The 16,828-nt window shown below is 42.7% G+C and overlaps 1 protein-coding gene across 11 annotated transcripts in view; it reads left to right on the top strand.

The window, feature by feature from the left end:
- The window catches only part of LOC129761554 (tau-tubulin kinase homolog Asator), a 96,023-nt gene that overhangs the window by 54,489 nt on the left and 24,706 nt on the right, over window positions 1-16,828 (top strand). For 9 of the 11 annotated variants that reach the window (XM_055759286.1, XM_055759284.1, XM_055759281.1 and 6 more), the window contains 5 exons: window positions 3,754-3,883; window positions 3,953-4,072; window positions 4,136-4,318; window positions 4,389-4,607; window positions 4,674-5,498. In XM_055759286.1, coding sequence (XP_055615261.1) covers window positions 3,754-3,883; window positions 3,953-4,072; window positions 4,136-4,318; window positions 4,389-4,607; window positions 4,674-5,372 — 1,351 coding nt within the window. In that variant the 3' untranslated portion in view covers window positions 5,373-5,498. Of the gene's footprint in view, window positions 1-3,753; window positions 3,884-3,952; window positions 4,073-4,135; window positions 4,319-4,388; window positions 4,608-4,673; window positions 5,518-5,588; window positions 5,746-16,828 lie in introns of those variants that run through there. The other 2 variants (XR_008740456.1, XM_055759291.1) reach the window with 2 other exon arrangements.

Genomic DNA, 16,828 nt, shown 5'->3' with positions numbered 1-16,828 from the left:
ACGTAGAAAAAATTTTGAAGGATGTATGAAGCTGTATGGGACAACGTCAGTTATGCGTTCAAACTGTGATTAAAGGGTGTGTCACATCAAATTGCATCACGGAAAAAACGCTGTAGAAATTTTATTTTTAGGAATTATATCTTCAGCTTTCGCTTATAATCAGATAAGAGTGTATAGATCACGTTGGCCATGCTTCACTGTCAATTTTTCGTAAATTTGGAAAAATGTCGTCGAACGAAAAAGAGCGTCGTGAATTAATCCTGTGCACTCATTTCGAGAATCCGGAGTTGTCACATCGGGACATCGGTAAGATGCTGGGAATCGTCCAATCCACGGTCAGCAGAGTACTAAAACGATACTTCGAGAACCTAACCATCGACCGGAAGGTGAAGAACGGCAAAAATGGATGCTCCGTCAGTGAAAAAGATCACAAGCGCGTAGTTAAGCAGTTTAGACGTGATCCGAGAAGTTCGGTCCGGGATGTCGCCAATAAGCTGAGTTTGTCAAGTTCATTCGTCCAGCGGACCAAGCAGCGGGAGGGCCTGCGTACATACAAGGTTCAGAAGGCTCCTAACCGCGACGAAAGGCAAAACATGGTAGGGAAGACGCGAGCACGGAAGCTGTACACCGAAATGCTGACGAAGCCGCATTGCCTGGTAATGGACGACGAAACCTACGTCAAAGCGGACTTTCGTCAGCTGCCGGGCCTGTTGTTCTTCTCCGCAGAGGACAAATTCAGCGTTCCGGAGGAGATTCGCCAGCAGAAACTATCCAAGTTTGCCAAAAAGCACATGGTGTGGCAAGCGATCTGCTCTTGCGGAAAGCGGAGCGCCCCCTTCGTGATGACCGGCACGGTAAACGGGCAGGTTTACCTTAAGAACCACTATTGAAGCAGCACGAGGGCCCGACCATCTTCTGGACGGATCTCGCTTCGTGCCACTATTCAAAGGACGTGTTGGAGTGATACGAAGCCAACGGGGTCACCTTCGTGCCAAAGGAAATGAACCTGCCCAACGCGCCGGAGCTTCGCTCAATAAAGAAATATTGGGCGATTAAGAAGCAGGCCCTCCGGAAGAACCCAAAAGTTGTCAAATCGGAGGCGGACTTCAAGAGAAAATGGATTTCTGTTAAAAAAAAACTACAACCTGACGTTGTACAGAACCTTATGGACGGGGTAAAGAGGAAGGTGCGAGCATACGGGCTTGGGCTCGAAGTATGAATAAAAAGAAAATGCCAAAAGTTGTTTAATAGTTTTTATTTTACTGTCTAAAATTTTCAAAAGGATCGTTCTACTGGGCGAATTTCTACAGCGTTTTTTCCGTGATGCAATTTGATGTGACACACCCTTTATTTGAAAACTTTTTTTTTAATTGCTCAAATGTTTTCGAACAAATGATGTTTGTTTTCATGTTGAGTATACGTATTACATTGTGTAAAAGGCATTGCTGCGGAATTTCGAGAATTCGAGAATTGATCTGACGTATGTAATATACAATGTTTTTATTGTGTACGGATCGTGGAAATGGTAACTAAAGCGTTTAATGAAGTTCAACATATTATTTGCTCTATGGATGATTGTATTATAATGATCCACGAAGGTTAGTTTCGAATCTAAGATCGCACCTAAATCTCTTACTCGTTGACATCTACTGATGGGTTGATTACCCAGTATAACACCATTGTTCAATGGTGTTCTTCTTCTTGTAAAAGTAATCAAAGTGCATTTCCTAACATTGAGCTGTAATAAACTCTTAGTGCACCAATTATAAACTATGTCAACTTCATTTTTGAATGTTTGAGAGTCTTCTTCATTCTTTATTTCCATATACAGTTTCATATCATCTGCGTAAATAAGTGCCTTAACTCTGTTAAGAAAAACGCAAACGTCATTAACAAATAAAATGAACAAAAGTGGCCCCAAATGAGAGCCTTGAGGAACTCCGGATGTAACAAATATTGCTTTTGAAATTTCCCCATTAAATCTTACCATTTGGGTGCGGTCAGTCAAATATGATTCTAGCCATTTCAATAGCTTGACTTCTATCCCTATTTTTTGAAGTTTAAGAAGGAGTAAAGGTATATCAACACGATCGAAAGCCTTACTAAAGTCAGTGTATAGAGCTTCAACTTGATTACCATTATCCATTGCATTCAAAGTGAATGTGACAAATTCCAGCAAATTTGTTGTTGTTGATCGTCCTTTGAAAAAACCGTGTTGCTTATTCGTAATTCGTGTCTTTAGTTGTTGAAAAAGTTTTTGGTTTATTATGGCTTCAAAGAGTTTTGGAATGCAAGAAATAATTGCTACTCCACGATAATTTCTTACATCGGATCTATTACCGGATTTGAATATTGGTACAAGAAAAGAGTTTTTCCATATTTTTGGGAACCTTTCTGATTCCAATGACGTATTGAAAAGCCATAAAAGTGGATGAGTTAATTCAGATGCCAAATTTTTTATAAAAACCGGTGGAATTACGTCAGGACCTGGCCCTTTCGAGACATCGAGCTTATTTAATGCGTCAAACATTTCAATGTAAGTTAGTTTTCTGACTCCAACATCACATGGAAATTCTGGAAGAAATGCAAAGAAGTCACGATCTCGATCCTCCTCAGCTGTTACAATATAAACTTCTTGAAAAAATGTTGCAAAGAGGTTGCAAATTTTTTCTGGGTCATTCCCCACGGTATCGTCAAGGTGCATGCGTGATGGAGAACCATTGCTTTTTAATTTTGTTTTTATGTAATTAAAGAAACTTTTCGGGTTAGATTTCATGTCCGACTCTGTTTTGAAGCTGTAATCTTCAAAAGCGCTTTTAACAGTTGAGTTGAGCTGTTCGCAAATGTTCAAATATTTTTGGAGATTAGCGTCAGATTTGTATTTCTTATAAAATTTATGTGCCTTCTGTTTTTTATTTTTTAGATTCTTTACGCTTTGATTAAACCAAATCGGATATTTTGTGTTCATATTTCTCCTTTTTCTTCTTGTTGGTATCTCCTGCTCTATAATTTCATTGATCATCGAGCTGTCTGCTAGCTGCAGCGAGAATGTGACTTGGATAATGATGACTATGATTTGAATTGTAGAGGCTTCTTCTTCTTAATTGGCACTCATGTTCCTAGAGGAACTTCGCCATCTCAACGTAGTATTACTTGCGTCATTTTTATTAGTACTTAGTTGAGATTTCTATGCCAAATAACTTGAACTCTGAGTGGCAAGCTCTAGAATACGCATGACCACAGTGCAAATCGGAGGAAATTTATTTGACGAAAAATTTCCCCGACCAGAACGGGAATCGAACCCGAACCCCCGGCATGTTAGGTGTGACGCTAACCACTCGGCCACGGGAGTACTACTAGCCTTGAAAAGGGCCAATTTGGGAAACTTAACTAAACTCTGAGCCTTGAGAAGGACATTTGGAAAACCTTGCTGCCGTCGTAAATGTTGTGAAATCGCAAAATTGTTTATACTCAATAAATTGAGAAGGGGTGGAGCTTAAATTGCGTTATTCTCTTGATTCACATTGTCCAGAGAACGAACGTTGAATTTGCTATTTGTATTTAATAAAAACAAAAAAGGTGATTATTTTTAGAGGTTTCTGTTATTATTACATATACAAGATAGTTTAAACTGAAATAACATCAGGGCCAACCAGAAAAGCCCGCCGGGCAACGTTCGGCTCACGGGTCGTAGTTTGAGTATAGCTGGTCTACATTGATTTTAATTTGGGAACCCAATCTCTATATTTTCAGATATGCTTCGTTGAACGCGCACAAAAATCGAGAAATGGGTCGACAGGACGATCTGTGGTCTTTGTTCTATATGCTTGTTGAGTTTGTTACTGGCCAGCTTCCGTGGCGTAAAATTAAGGATAAGGAGCAAGTGGGTGACCCGTTCGCAGTGAAACCCTCAGTGTGAACTCATTCGATTCGTTTTTTCTTCTATTCCTAGGTTGGATTATTAAAGGAAAAATACGATCATCGTTTGCTACTCAAGCACTTGCCTTCAGATTTCAAGTACTTCTTAGATCACATTCAATCGCTTAACTACGCTGATAAGCCGGACTATGCAGTATGTCAACTTAATTCTTTCTTTGACTCTCATCATGAGCATTTTCATCGGTATTCATTTCAGATGTTAGTGACCCTATTCGAGCGCTGTATGAAGCGACGTGGCGTAAAGGAGACGGACCCATTCGACTGGGAGAAGACGGAGGAGAACACCGCCGACCATGCCGGCGGAGAAGCCAAAGTAGTAAACGCAGCCGTACCAAAGAGTGAATTAGTTAAGAAACATAAAGATATTGAATTAGCAGAGGTAGTAACTCGTGACAATACATCCATAATCATCATTACGGATGGCCTTCTTTTTTTTTGTTCGTTTACAGGAGAAACGAAAAGCGATTCCAGACTCGGTGAAGGTAATGCACACCGAACCGATTGAGTCCATCAAGCCGCAAAATGCACTGACAAATGCTAAACCGCCGAGTGCGGCCAACCCGGGCCAAGCAAACAATGAGAAGTTCACTGGGGATCCGCTGGATCCACGACTGCAGCAAGCTTTCAAGGATGCTCTGATCGTCAGCCAGGAGGCACCTAAAGCGAAGGTAGGATATATCTCCACTCCCTCTTTGACACTAACATAATCACATAATCACAATTTCATTTTGCAGCCGGAGATCCCACTCGTCCGGGCCCACACGGATGTGAACAAACCGTCGAAACACGGTGGCAGCCGGTTGCGAATCCTGACGGCACCACCGGTGAACATCAAAGATTTTGCGTCCTCGATCGATAGTTTGCATCAGCACTCGCAGGCGAACGACATCAATCTGTCGGAGGCGAAAGCGAAATTGAAGACGGAAGCGGACGAGGTCAGCTGTACGCCAGTCGACAACCAGACCGGAACCGGAACCGGCGGAAGGGGAGCCGACAGTGCACCACTGCAGAGCTCCCTGACCAATCGGCAATCGTTGCATTTGGGAGGCAAAAGCTTACGCTCGTTCGCCACCCAATCGGCCAAGTACAGGAGCGTGGCGGATGACAAGAGCTGTCGGGACTTTTCCATCACACAGCACGCCATCATTGACGACGACAATGCCAGTCAGCATCAGACCCCCAAGTACCAGGGGGCCCTCACGTTGGCCTCCCAGTGGAAGAGCCAGTTTGACGACTCGGACGATTCCACCGATGGGCTGTGGAAAGGCGAGCAACATTCCGAAACCGCTTCGAAGAAGAATATCAAGGAGCAGCAACACAAGCAAAATAACAACAACACATCGACGAGTGCTATTGTTAATAATACCACTACTAATAACGCTAATACCACTACAAACAACCCCGCAGACCTTGCAAATAATCTCAACTCCTAATTTATTGATTAAAATATGAAAAATAAAAAGAGGCAAAAGCGTATAAAGCAGTATAAAGCAGGCCGCACCGTTGCCGTGGGTTTCGCGTGTGATTTCATAACGCCAGTGATGTATCACATTGTTTGGAGCTATATTTGATAGTCAGGTAATTTTCGTCTGTGGAATGACATAACGTACGATTGTGCGTTCATTTAATCAGTTATCCATTCACTCTAGATGCCGTAGCATTACGACACACAACGCGTGCGTGGGGTACTCAAGTGAAATTACCAGCGTGATAATATCACCCGTTCGACGTTGAATGTTTCCTGTTTGGTCAAATCGAGGCTACTCCAGATTGTATATGGGCTGAAAAATGGGATGAGGATCTAAGGTGAGTGTATGTTTGGTCATAAAATGGCGAATGAAGTTCATCAGCACACTTGCCTGACTTCCTCTTGTGGGATGGGAAATGCAATGGCAATCTTTTTCAGGAGATTTCTAGTATTTTTTTTTCAGAACAGTCAAAGACAAGAAAAGTTATCGCCGTGATGGGCTTATTTTTATAATTCAATCTTTTCAATGTTTCTGACAAAAAATAAACGTTTGGAATAGTAGATAGGGGCAATATGATCAGGCGGGGCGAAATGGGCCACTCTTCGTTTGGGATTGTTATTTAACCAATAACACTTATTTTCCAACAATTGCGTTAGAAATACTCTCATTAAGTATCTCCGTGAAAACCGTATTAAAATTCAATTGTTTTTTGAATATATTGAAAGAAATTTCACACTGACTAATTATCACAAAAACCATATTAGAAAAGCAGTTAACAAAATAAGCTCTGTACACTTCATACCGAAAACTTATGACTCTGCTCTTTCTTTCTTTCTTTGTTTTTAAGAGGCTTTAAACTTTGCAGTTCATTCGCCTCTAAGGACTCTGCTCTTTATATCAATTCGTACAGGTATTATTTCTGAACATTTCCACTGATACATTGCGCTGCATGGCCGTTTCATGTAGAAGATCAGTTCATTTTTATTGAGCGTAAATGTACGGGGCGTAATGGTCCTGCTTGGGGCAGTATGACCAGACATTTTTTCAACATAATCTCAAAATCTGTAGACATAACTGAAAATAGCTATCTGGTGAATCATGGTGCGGAATTATACCAAAACATCCTATTGTAGCTTCGAGTGAAAAATCGACTTGATTGTTTGACGGTAACTAACGGAATGGTAATGGTAATGGTAATGAATTAGAGAGACTTTAAACTCTGAGAGTTTATTCGTCTCTAACCTGACGGAATGAAAATTTTATTTTCCTATATTGAGTCATGGCTTACTACACTGCAATACTCCTCCTTAAGCAATTAATCCTATGCCTTCGCGATTCCGGTTCAGTTTAATGAGGGTTAACGGTTTCGTGAGCCCATCAGCGAGTTGATCTTCACTACTGACGTAATCGATGTTGACCATTTCTCTCTCCAGCGCATCTCGAATATAATGATGCCTAATATCGATATGTTTCGTTCTAGGGTTATATCCGCCAGCTTTACCAACAGCGATGGTACTTTGATTGTCACATAGAATCTTGATAGGGCCAATTTCTTGAAACTGCGAAATCAATCCTCTCCACCACGAGGCTTCCTGAACTGCTGCTGATAGGGCCATGCATTCAGCTTCACATGTTGACAACGCAATCGTAGGCTGCCGCTTACAGCACCAGGAAATCGCCGCACCCTGTAGCTTGAATATGTAACCGCTCGTCAATTTTCTGTCGTCCAAATTTGCTGCCCAGTCCGCATCGCTGTATCCTACGACTTCGTCATTAGCATCCTTCCTGTACGTCAGCTTCACTTTTGCGGTTCCACGGAGGTACCGGAACAGATGCTTTACAGCACTCCAGTGCTGCATTCCTGGATTGGAATTATATCGGCTCAGCTGGTTCACGGCAAATTAAATGTCCGGTCGGGTACATTGGGCCAAATACATCAGACTACCGACTGCTTCCTGATACGAGATGTTGGTCATCTGGTTCGTCTCGCCAGGGGTTTTTGGTGACATCTCCTTGCTCAGCTTGTCAGTCATCGAGGTCTTGACTGGTTTACAGTGTGCCATGTTGAATTTGGCCAGCATTGTTTCAATGTAGGCTTCCTGATCCAACGCAATAGTATCCTCGGTCCGGCTTATCCGAATTTCTAGGCAACTCTTAGCTTCACCCAAGTCCTTCATTCGGAAGTTTTCATTCAAGAACACCTTGACACGCTTGATCCAGTCGTCAATGTTCGAAAAAATCATCACGTCATCGACGTATACTGCCACAAATATCATCTGCTGGCCATCGATATGATAATAAACGCAGGGGTCGTAGTTCGCCTGTGTAAGGCCAAACTTCTTCAGCATCGAGTCCAGCTTGTTGTTCCAGACTCGACTAGATTGCTTGAGTCCGTACAACGCCTTGTTCAAGCAGCACACCAACGAACGATTCTGGGGATTCTCAAACATCGGGAGCTGCTCCATATAGATCACTTCTTCCAGGTCTCCTTGGAGGAAAGCGGTGACGGCGTCCATCTGCTGGATTCGCAAATCGTACCTTGATGCCACCGCGAACAGGTATCGCAGCGAACTGTGGCGTATGACGGGGGAGTACGTTTCATCATAATCTACCCCCTTTCGCTGCGAAAAACCTTTAATCACCAACTTCGCCTTGTATCTGTTCACATTTCGGCTTGAATCACGCTTAGTCTTGAACAACCATTTTCATTTTATTGCCTTCCTACCTTTTGGTAGTTCTGCCAGGTTCCAGGTACCGTTGCTGATCAGCGCATCGTACTCCTCCTGCATGGCTGCTTTCCATTTCTCGGCATCAGAACGCGACATCGCTTCTTGTGGTGTAACAGGATCACTTGAGATGTCGTTCGCTTCGTCGATTTGCTGAGTCGTCATTCCGCTGAACTGGCTCGATACAATTGGCTTCGCAACTTGCTCATCATCGGGTTGCGCGTCTTGCACGGCATCGGGTTTTTTTGATTGCACGACATCGGGTTGGGTTATCTGTGAAGAGTGGGGACGGAGCAAGCCTTTGGTCGAAACTACAAATTGATCATACTTGCCTGGAAGATGGTGCTCCCGACCGCTTCGCCTCAACGCCAGTGACCCAGACGGATATGAAACTTGGCGCGGAGGGAGCACAGTCACATCAATCATGGTATCTGTCGAGCTACTGCTAATGTTGCTTAATACTTCTTCATATTCGTCGTCTTCGAAGTCGCTCTCGGTAACAGCCGGGACTGCTTCAGCCGCTGCACTCGTCCCTTCCGTAACTTCTGGCGATAACGACACATAATCCTCGACATCCAGCCTGACCATCGAGCGAGTACTTCCTCGATTCACTTCTGATTCACGACCATGCATTGTCCCTTCGTTGATGAATCGAACATCCCGGCTCTTGACGATCTTCCTGGTCTTCAGATCGAATAGACGGTAACCCTTGGTGTCTTCATCAAATCCAATCAGGATGCTAGCTTCCGATTTCTCATCCCACTTGCGTCGTTTCGGTTTCGCAACATGAACCATGGCTTGGGTTCCGAAGATCCTGATGTGCGATAATTCCGGTTTCTTTCCGCTCCAAAGCTCCTCAGGTGTGATATTGTGACCTCGCGTTGGTGAACGATTCAGGAGGTACACTGCCGTCGACACAGCTTCTGCCCAGAAAGATTTCTCCAGTCTTGCTTCGAAAAGCATACACCTCGCACGTTCGACGATTGACCGATTCGCCCTCTCAGCTAGTCCATTCTGTTCCGGAGTATAGCTATTCGTGGTTTGATGACGTATTCCGAACTTCGCTAAATATTCAGAAAACTTCTGGTTGGTGTACTCCAATCCATTGTCGGTCCGGATAATCTTCAACTTGTGTCCAGTTTGCCGCTCAGCCATCACGTGGAATCTCCGAAACATATCCAGAACTTCGCCCTCCGACTTCGATCGCAAAAAATATACAAACATCCGTCTGGACTTGTCATCCACAAACACGATGTAATACCTGCTTCCTCCGATCGATTTGACCTCCATCGGGCCGCAGATGTCCGAATGAACAACCTCCAACAGCTCCAATGCACGGGAACCTTTCTTATTGAATGGATGACGGCTATGCTTTCCCATCGTACAAACACTGCAATCATTCCCAGCCTTGTTGCTCAGTAGCACGCCATCAACCAGTCCATCCGCAAGTTTCTTCAGTCCCGCCGAGTTCAGGTGACCCATCCGTCGATGCCAGATATCCATAGATACTGTTGCGATGCACGCTAATGCCGTTCCACCATTATGTTGATCCAACTGGAACATGTGTCATTAGTGTGGCTGCCTGTTGCCACGACATCGCCACTCGCGTTCAGCACCCTACAACCTTCATTGTCGAAAATCATACTGTACCCGTTCTTTACAATTTTGTTGACAGAAAGGAGGTTCACAGATAGCTGCGGAATATACCGCACGTCGTTGACTTGAAGACTAGTGCTTCTGTCACGGCAGCTCGGTCGCAAAATGGTTTTGCCGATTGCTTCGATGCTCATCTCAGCCTTGTTCGCTGCAACTACGCTACCATTTGATGGCTTCAACTCCTTCAATAGTACCTTGTTATGAGTCATGTGAACCGTTGCTCCGGAATCGAAAAACCAATCGGTGTTGCTATTGGACTCGATCGATGACAAGACGACACAGAAAGCTTCTTCCTTCTTGCTACTGCAATCCTTTGCGATGTGCCCGAATTTCTTGCGTTTCCTGCATTTCGGACCCTTTGATTCCGTCTTCGGTTGATTGGCCGGTTTCTGCTGCTTGTTGAATCCTCCACGCTTACCTCTTGCCAGTAGTGCCGCATCCGACATTGGTACCTGCAGCTCCAGCAGTAGCTTTGTCTTGATCGCATCTACTGTTACAGGGCTTCCAGAGTTTTCCAGAGCCATAATCTTTAGTCTGTACTCGTCAGGAAGACCACACAGCAGCAACGCGCCAATCCACTCATCCGAAATTTTGAATCCAATCCCGTTGAGTTGGTGAGCCGTCGAAATCACTTCGTTGACGTATTCAGACATCGACGCACAGCTTCCCAGGTCTGTCTTCACTAGTTTCCGCAGAAGTCCTACTCGCCTAGTGAGTCCGGAGTCTTCAAACGCTTTCTCCAGATTATCCCAGACTTGCTTTGCAGTCGTCGCTTCCTCTACATGAACGTAATTCGTTGGTTCCAACAGAAGAATAATCTTCGCTCTCGCTTTTCGATTCTTGACAGGGTCGATAGCTTTGAAAGTTCCATCCTCGTTCTTCTCGGGCTTGACGGCCTCCCAGAGGTCTTCAAGTTCGAGGTAAGTCTTGACGGCGAACTTCCATGTCGCCCAATTTTCCCGTCCGTACAATCGCTCGATTCCAGGTAGGCTTGAAGCACCGTGTGATCTCGAATCTTGATTTCCCAAACTTCCAATTCTTGACGTTGCCATTTCGAATCTTCAAAGCTTCAAAAAAAAAAAAACGATGAATAGGCCCATAACCTATTGTAGCTTCGAGTGAAAAATCGACTTGATTTTTGACGGTAACTAACGGAATGAAAATTTTATTTTCCTATATTGAGTCATGGCTTACTACACTACAATACATCCGATCGAAAAAGTGGTCACAGACCAGCTTGGAAGTGGCAATCGAAGCAGTGAAGAGTGGTACGTCAGTGCGACATGCAGCCTTAGTGCATTGTGTCCAGCGAGAAAAACTTAAACGTTATTTACGTTGCGCAGATCCTGTGCAGCTCCAGCTGCTCGGATCATTTAGTTTTTTTTTACGACGAAGCGAGAGAAAGAGCTTGTAGATTATATTCTCTCTATGGAAGAAACGGTTCTACGGTGTAACGACGAATGAAATCCAGCCGGAAGAAATGGTATTTCTCGACCTATCAAAAGTGCCACCTACTAATCTCACTTCGGACACAGGAAGCAACCTTCGTCGCCAGGGCACAAGGATTCAATTGCGTTGCAGTCGGGAAATTCTACGATTTACTGGAGGACGTAGAGAGGAAATACAACATTCCACCAGAAAGATAATTCAACGTCGATGAGACATCAGTGATTTCAGTAAATATCTTTTATCAATAGGGGAAGCAAATGAACTAATGATCATTATCTTCCTTCAACAGCTGCAGACCAAAAATTCCAAAATCCTAGCAATGTGGGGAAAAAGGCAGATGAGCGCCATAACTTCAGCAGAGTACTGGGTGCTGAACACGGAATAACGATTCTAGAATCTTCCACAGGACACCCTATGTTGATACAGTGGGACACGAATCAGTTCCTCTACGTACGGCGATGGATGGAACCGATGCTATCGATGCCACTCGTGGGTACATAACTGCACAGATATTCTCTGTTCCTGCTTTGTGTAACGTAAAATTGCAGACCAATCACTTTGATCACATTGTTATTCATGTGATGAAATTCAATGAAATATACGTGATAGTTGCAAAATAGAATAAACTTTTCTTTTATGAATTTGTTACGCTAATTCCTAGCGAAAATATGCTTAGAAGATTGAATCAACTAACATGGTCATATTGCCCCGCAAGGTAGCCCATTTTGCCCCGTAGTGCTCTCGATCGACGGAAATGGAACACATTTTTAAAAGTGTAAATTTTCCACATAAACATTCTTAATAGCCGTGCCGAAAACCGACTCGAAACAAACCGAACCCAACCCGAAACAAGTGGGTCCGGTTCGAGAAAGTCGAACCAAAACAAAACGAAGTAAATTAGCGTTGACGACCAGGGTTGCCAATAATATTTTTCAAAAAACTGGAAGAAAACTGGATCCCGTGAAATCGTTTTGCTTTAAGAAGTTCGGCTTTGATTTATCTAAAATCATTTTTTATACTTATTCCAATGTCCGAGAAATAGTATTCCATTCAAAGCGTATAGTAGATCATAAAATAGCGAAATAAATCATGAATTAACCATTCGAGTAGATCAAAATAACGTTTTCCACTCGAACATTACTGTGAAACACTATTTGAGGATCTTTTCTTCTAAAACCTATAAAAAATATGGTTTTATTTGGATAAAACTTAAAAAATCTCGTATTTTGCTCGACAATGAGATTAATTGACGTACACGGTTTCTGGTTATAGATCACTGCATCAAACCTAACCTGAATTTTCTGTTCTTTTCCTTCTCGAATTTTACCATTTCTGTAGTGTTTTTTGACCATTTTCGTAGCTATTTTTTTCGCACTCACGAAGAATATGAAATTAAAAAAAACTCCCGCGAATGACGGATTTCTATATCTCTATATATCTCTATAGCAAGTCCGAAAAAGAACATCCCAAAGCCCATAAGGAGAACGGTTGTAAGTTGCTATTCGTGGTTACTACCTAGAGAAAGATAACTCTCCGCCGTTGCGATTGAATATCGCCGAGAATATTGGATTTAAAGGAGCTCTCGGTTAACTTCTCAGGTTATCAAAAAATAACTCTCCTCCGTCCCGATGAGATTCTTATAAAACGTACGCGCGATGCATAATATCTTCAGGTGTCTAGAGAAGTTCTCTCGGACTCTCAGGTTTCCAAAAGATAACTCTCCCCTTCCAGATTAGAGTTCGATATATCGCCGTTTCGATTAGTTTTAGAGTTCCTCTGGTTATCTTTCCAGGTATCCTATTAATAACTCTCCGCCGCCACGGATGAAGTTCTATAAAGTGTATACGATATGAATAACGCCGTGAAGATTAATTTTCGAGAAGTAGAAAAAGATAAGAAAAGATTCGATAAATAATTATTATATAATTATTAGTATAGCCGATCCAATTAATTGTACAGGTTTTCACTTCAAGGATACCTAAAAATAATCTTTCCCGCATGATGTAACACATGAGATTTTCAGATTTTCATTTCGTCAAATGGTCGATTGATGTAAACGGATGTAAACGGAAGGAAGAAGGTTTCCATATTCCATATTTTTTCAATTAAAAATATGGAGCACATTGACACTATGATCTTCTGAGCTTTAGAATGATTTGGAGGACCTATCACGTCTGATGCTAAGACGTTATATAAACATAAAGCCAGCATAGCACGCAGCCTCTATGAATTTTGGGTATTTTTTTATTTTGTTATGAACATTGTGGATCAATTGGCCTGAACTTCAGAATGTTTTGGAGGACCTAGAACATATATTACTTATATAAACTCAAAGACATTGTAGCACGAAAAATGTCAAAACACAAAATTGGCCAAGGAATAGGAAGGGTGAGGGAGAATGTTTATGCATAATGAATATATTTTATTAAAACTTGGTAAAATGAAGCCACCATATAAAAAAACTGGATAAAACTGGACAATATTTGAAGAAACTGGAAGATTGCAGGGTTCAACTGTTTAATTGGATCGAGGAAAAAAGACTGGAAGAATCCAGTTTAAACTGGAACATTGGCAACGCTGTTGACGACATTGTGCTTCGTGTGTTCGTGACGGCTTCGTGCATCCGATGGGGCTTCGGCTTCATGCACCCGATGGGGCGTCCACATTACATAACGAACCGAATATACCGCGATCGGCATCATTCGGCATAATGTGGACGCTCCTTTAGATCGAAGCGCAGCGAAAGCAAAGTGAACTGGATTGCTCAACAGTCCGATGCCGAATAGAGATGTGCCATCCGCTCATGAGCTGTTCCGAAGAATCGACTCTTTGAAGTGAGTTGACGCGGAACAGCTCGCAAAAAAAATCAAACAGCTCTTCAGCTCACTTTGATGATGATGAAGGAGAGAAAAGAGCTGTAGAATTGAAGAGAGTGTGTGAGCTGTAAGATTCAAATGAACTGACCGTCTCTCGCTCTTCGTGTTAAGACATCAGTTTAGTTTCATTTGTCCCTCGTCTTTTCAACTGTTATATTCGCGTTGACGGCATTGAGCTTTGTTTACCAGTTTAGGGGGCGCCAAAAATAATAATTGGCTCTCAGGCAGAATGAACACGTTTTTAAAATTCAAATTATTAATGAAAATTAAATTCTGTGTATCAAATGAGTATTCTATTTCAATGAAAAACACTTTGTTTGCAGGCGGTGCAAAAATCTCATAAGATTTTTTTTGACGTAGGACTACGTCTAACCGGAAGATATAGGGGGTGAAATGGAAATCTAGGCACTGAACAAGTAGGAAAAAATGCAAGATTTGGAACGCTTATAACTCGAGCATTTCTCAATAGATCGCAAAGGTTTTTGCATCAATTGATAGGAAATATATCTACGCATCTATCATAACGAATAACATTTCATTTTTCTTGAGATAAATAATTGAATAATTGTGAAATATCAAGCATTGTCAAAATGCACTATGTGCCCATTTTTGATTGGTCCATTTTGTGCTCCTCAAATCGTACCGACCAAAACGGGCAACCAGAGCAGCAGCGGAATAGAATGAAGCACGATTGGAAAGGAAAAAGAAAAAAATGAACGAAACATTGGTCGCAGTCTCACACATGCGTAATTCTCGAGCCAGCCAGCCAGCTTACAAATCCCCGCTCCGCTGCCGTAACGATCATTCTCATTCAAACCGTACACCACATCGGTTCGCATCAAAACACTTCAACAAACCAACCCAAGCAGCCATGTCTGGACATGGTAAAGGAGGAAAAGTGAAGGGAAAGGCAAAATCTCGCTCGAACCGTGTTGATCTGGAGTTCCCCGCAAGGGTAGCTAGGCCGAGCGCGTTAGTACCAGTACACCAGTCCACCTAGCCGGCGTTATATAGTTTCGGCCGCCGAAGTGATCGAGTTAGCTGGCAAAGCTGCTCGCGACGATAAGAAAACCCGCATTCGGAACAGAACACATTCGGTTCGGTGGACATCAAGACAACAGGCAGTTGCAGCGAGTGGCGAGTGGCAAACGCAATTGCAAAACGGCATCAGGTAGCAGAAGAAAAAAGTTTGTTCTTTATACAAACTGCTTTGGTGGCAAATCCAGAACAAGGCGGCATCGAGGGCGAAAAGGTTTTTTTCAAAACCACGAGTACTAAGTTTTCTAAATTGGAACCATTCCATAAAACAAGGCGCTTTTCAGGGCCATTAAACCTTCCAAAAAAGAGTTTAGGAAATAAAGTTCAATGCTTTCTAAAACATTATCCAAAATAATAATAAAACACAAATTGATGTTTTCATAATTTGTTTGCCAGGATTTGATGAGTATGTGAATTTGGCAGTTGTTCTGAGCTTATTGATAGTTGGGGACTTTCCTGATTATTCAATTTTCACCAATTCTTAAATTGTTTCCAGATTGAAAGTACAGTAATCTACAATTAGTTCGACATTTAGCTAATTGGACGGACATGTAATGTGACTTATTTAGTTGGACATTTTTGTAAACATAGAGATCCAAATTATGACCCCACATTGAAAGTCGACACTGTACCACTGTCATCGCAAATGTTCAATTACAGGTTAAAATTACCTCCAATCCGGCACTGAGTGGCGCTTCGGCACGTCGCATTGAATGTAATTTACTGAACAACATGTCACAAAGCTGGATGGGAAGAAATTTTCCAACTGTGAAAGCTGTGGCGAGTGGCACCAAATCGCTAAACAGGAAGGTTTAGCCGAACAAGATGGGGATATCGAGTGATAACAAAACAATAAACTCTTTAGATTGAAGATAATTTTGTGATCCTGAAAAGGACCCTTTTTAGCCTGCATGTGAATCCAACGAGCGAACAAATCGTAATGAATGTATTTTTTTGCCATCGCTCCCTTTTAACGCTCATTCGTTCGTCTCGTTGGACTCGCCCCTCTGGCTGAGTCTGCCGATTTGTCTCTATCCTGTGAGTGTGTACCGCTAGAGTATAAAACACGCGGACCCCAAAAAAATATCTTATTTTCTTTCAAACCGTAAACCCGTGTGGTTGTACGGCATCGGCATCGTGGACGTAACAAAGGAGGACAAGTTAAGGGAAAGGTAAAGTCTCACTCGAACCGTGCAGGTCTTCAGTTCCCTGTTGGTCGCATTCACTGATTGCTCCGCAAGGGTAACTAGGCCGAACGGATTGGTGCCGGAGCACCAGTATACCTAACAGCGATTATAGAGTTTCGGCCGTCGGAGTGCTCGAGTTGGCTTGCAAAGCTGCTCACGACAATCAGAAAACCCGCATCAAGAACAGAGCAGCTTCGGTTCGGCGCTCATCAAGGCAACAATTAGTTTCAGTGAGTGGCAAAGTGTTTCTCCGGCACGTCGCATTAAATGTAATTTACTGAACAACATGCCACAAGCTGGATGGGAAGAAATTTTCCAACTGTGAAAGCTGTGGCGAGTGGCAAACGCAATAGCTAAACAGGAAGGTTTAACCGAACACGATGGGAATATCGAGTGATAACAAAAACACAACACCAAAGGTTCTTTTCAGAACCATCAACATATTCATAAAGAGTAAACAGTAAACTAATCCATTTTTCAGGAGATAG

The sequence above is a fragment of the Toxorhynchites rutilus genome, chromosome 1 (genome assembly GCF_029784135.1).
Source record: "Toxorhynchites rutilus septentrionalis strain SRP chromosome 1, ASM2978413v1, whole genome shotgun sequence".
In the NCBI taxonomy this organism is placed as follows: Eukaryota; Metazoa; Arthropoda; class Insecta; order Diptera; family Culicidae; genus Toxorhynchites; species Toxorhynchites rutilus.
Note: the sequence above shows the minus strand (reverse complement) of the source record. Positions and strands in the feature narration are given on the sequence as shown.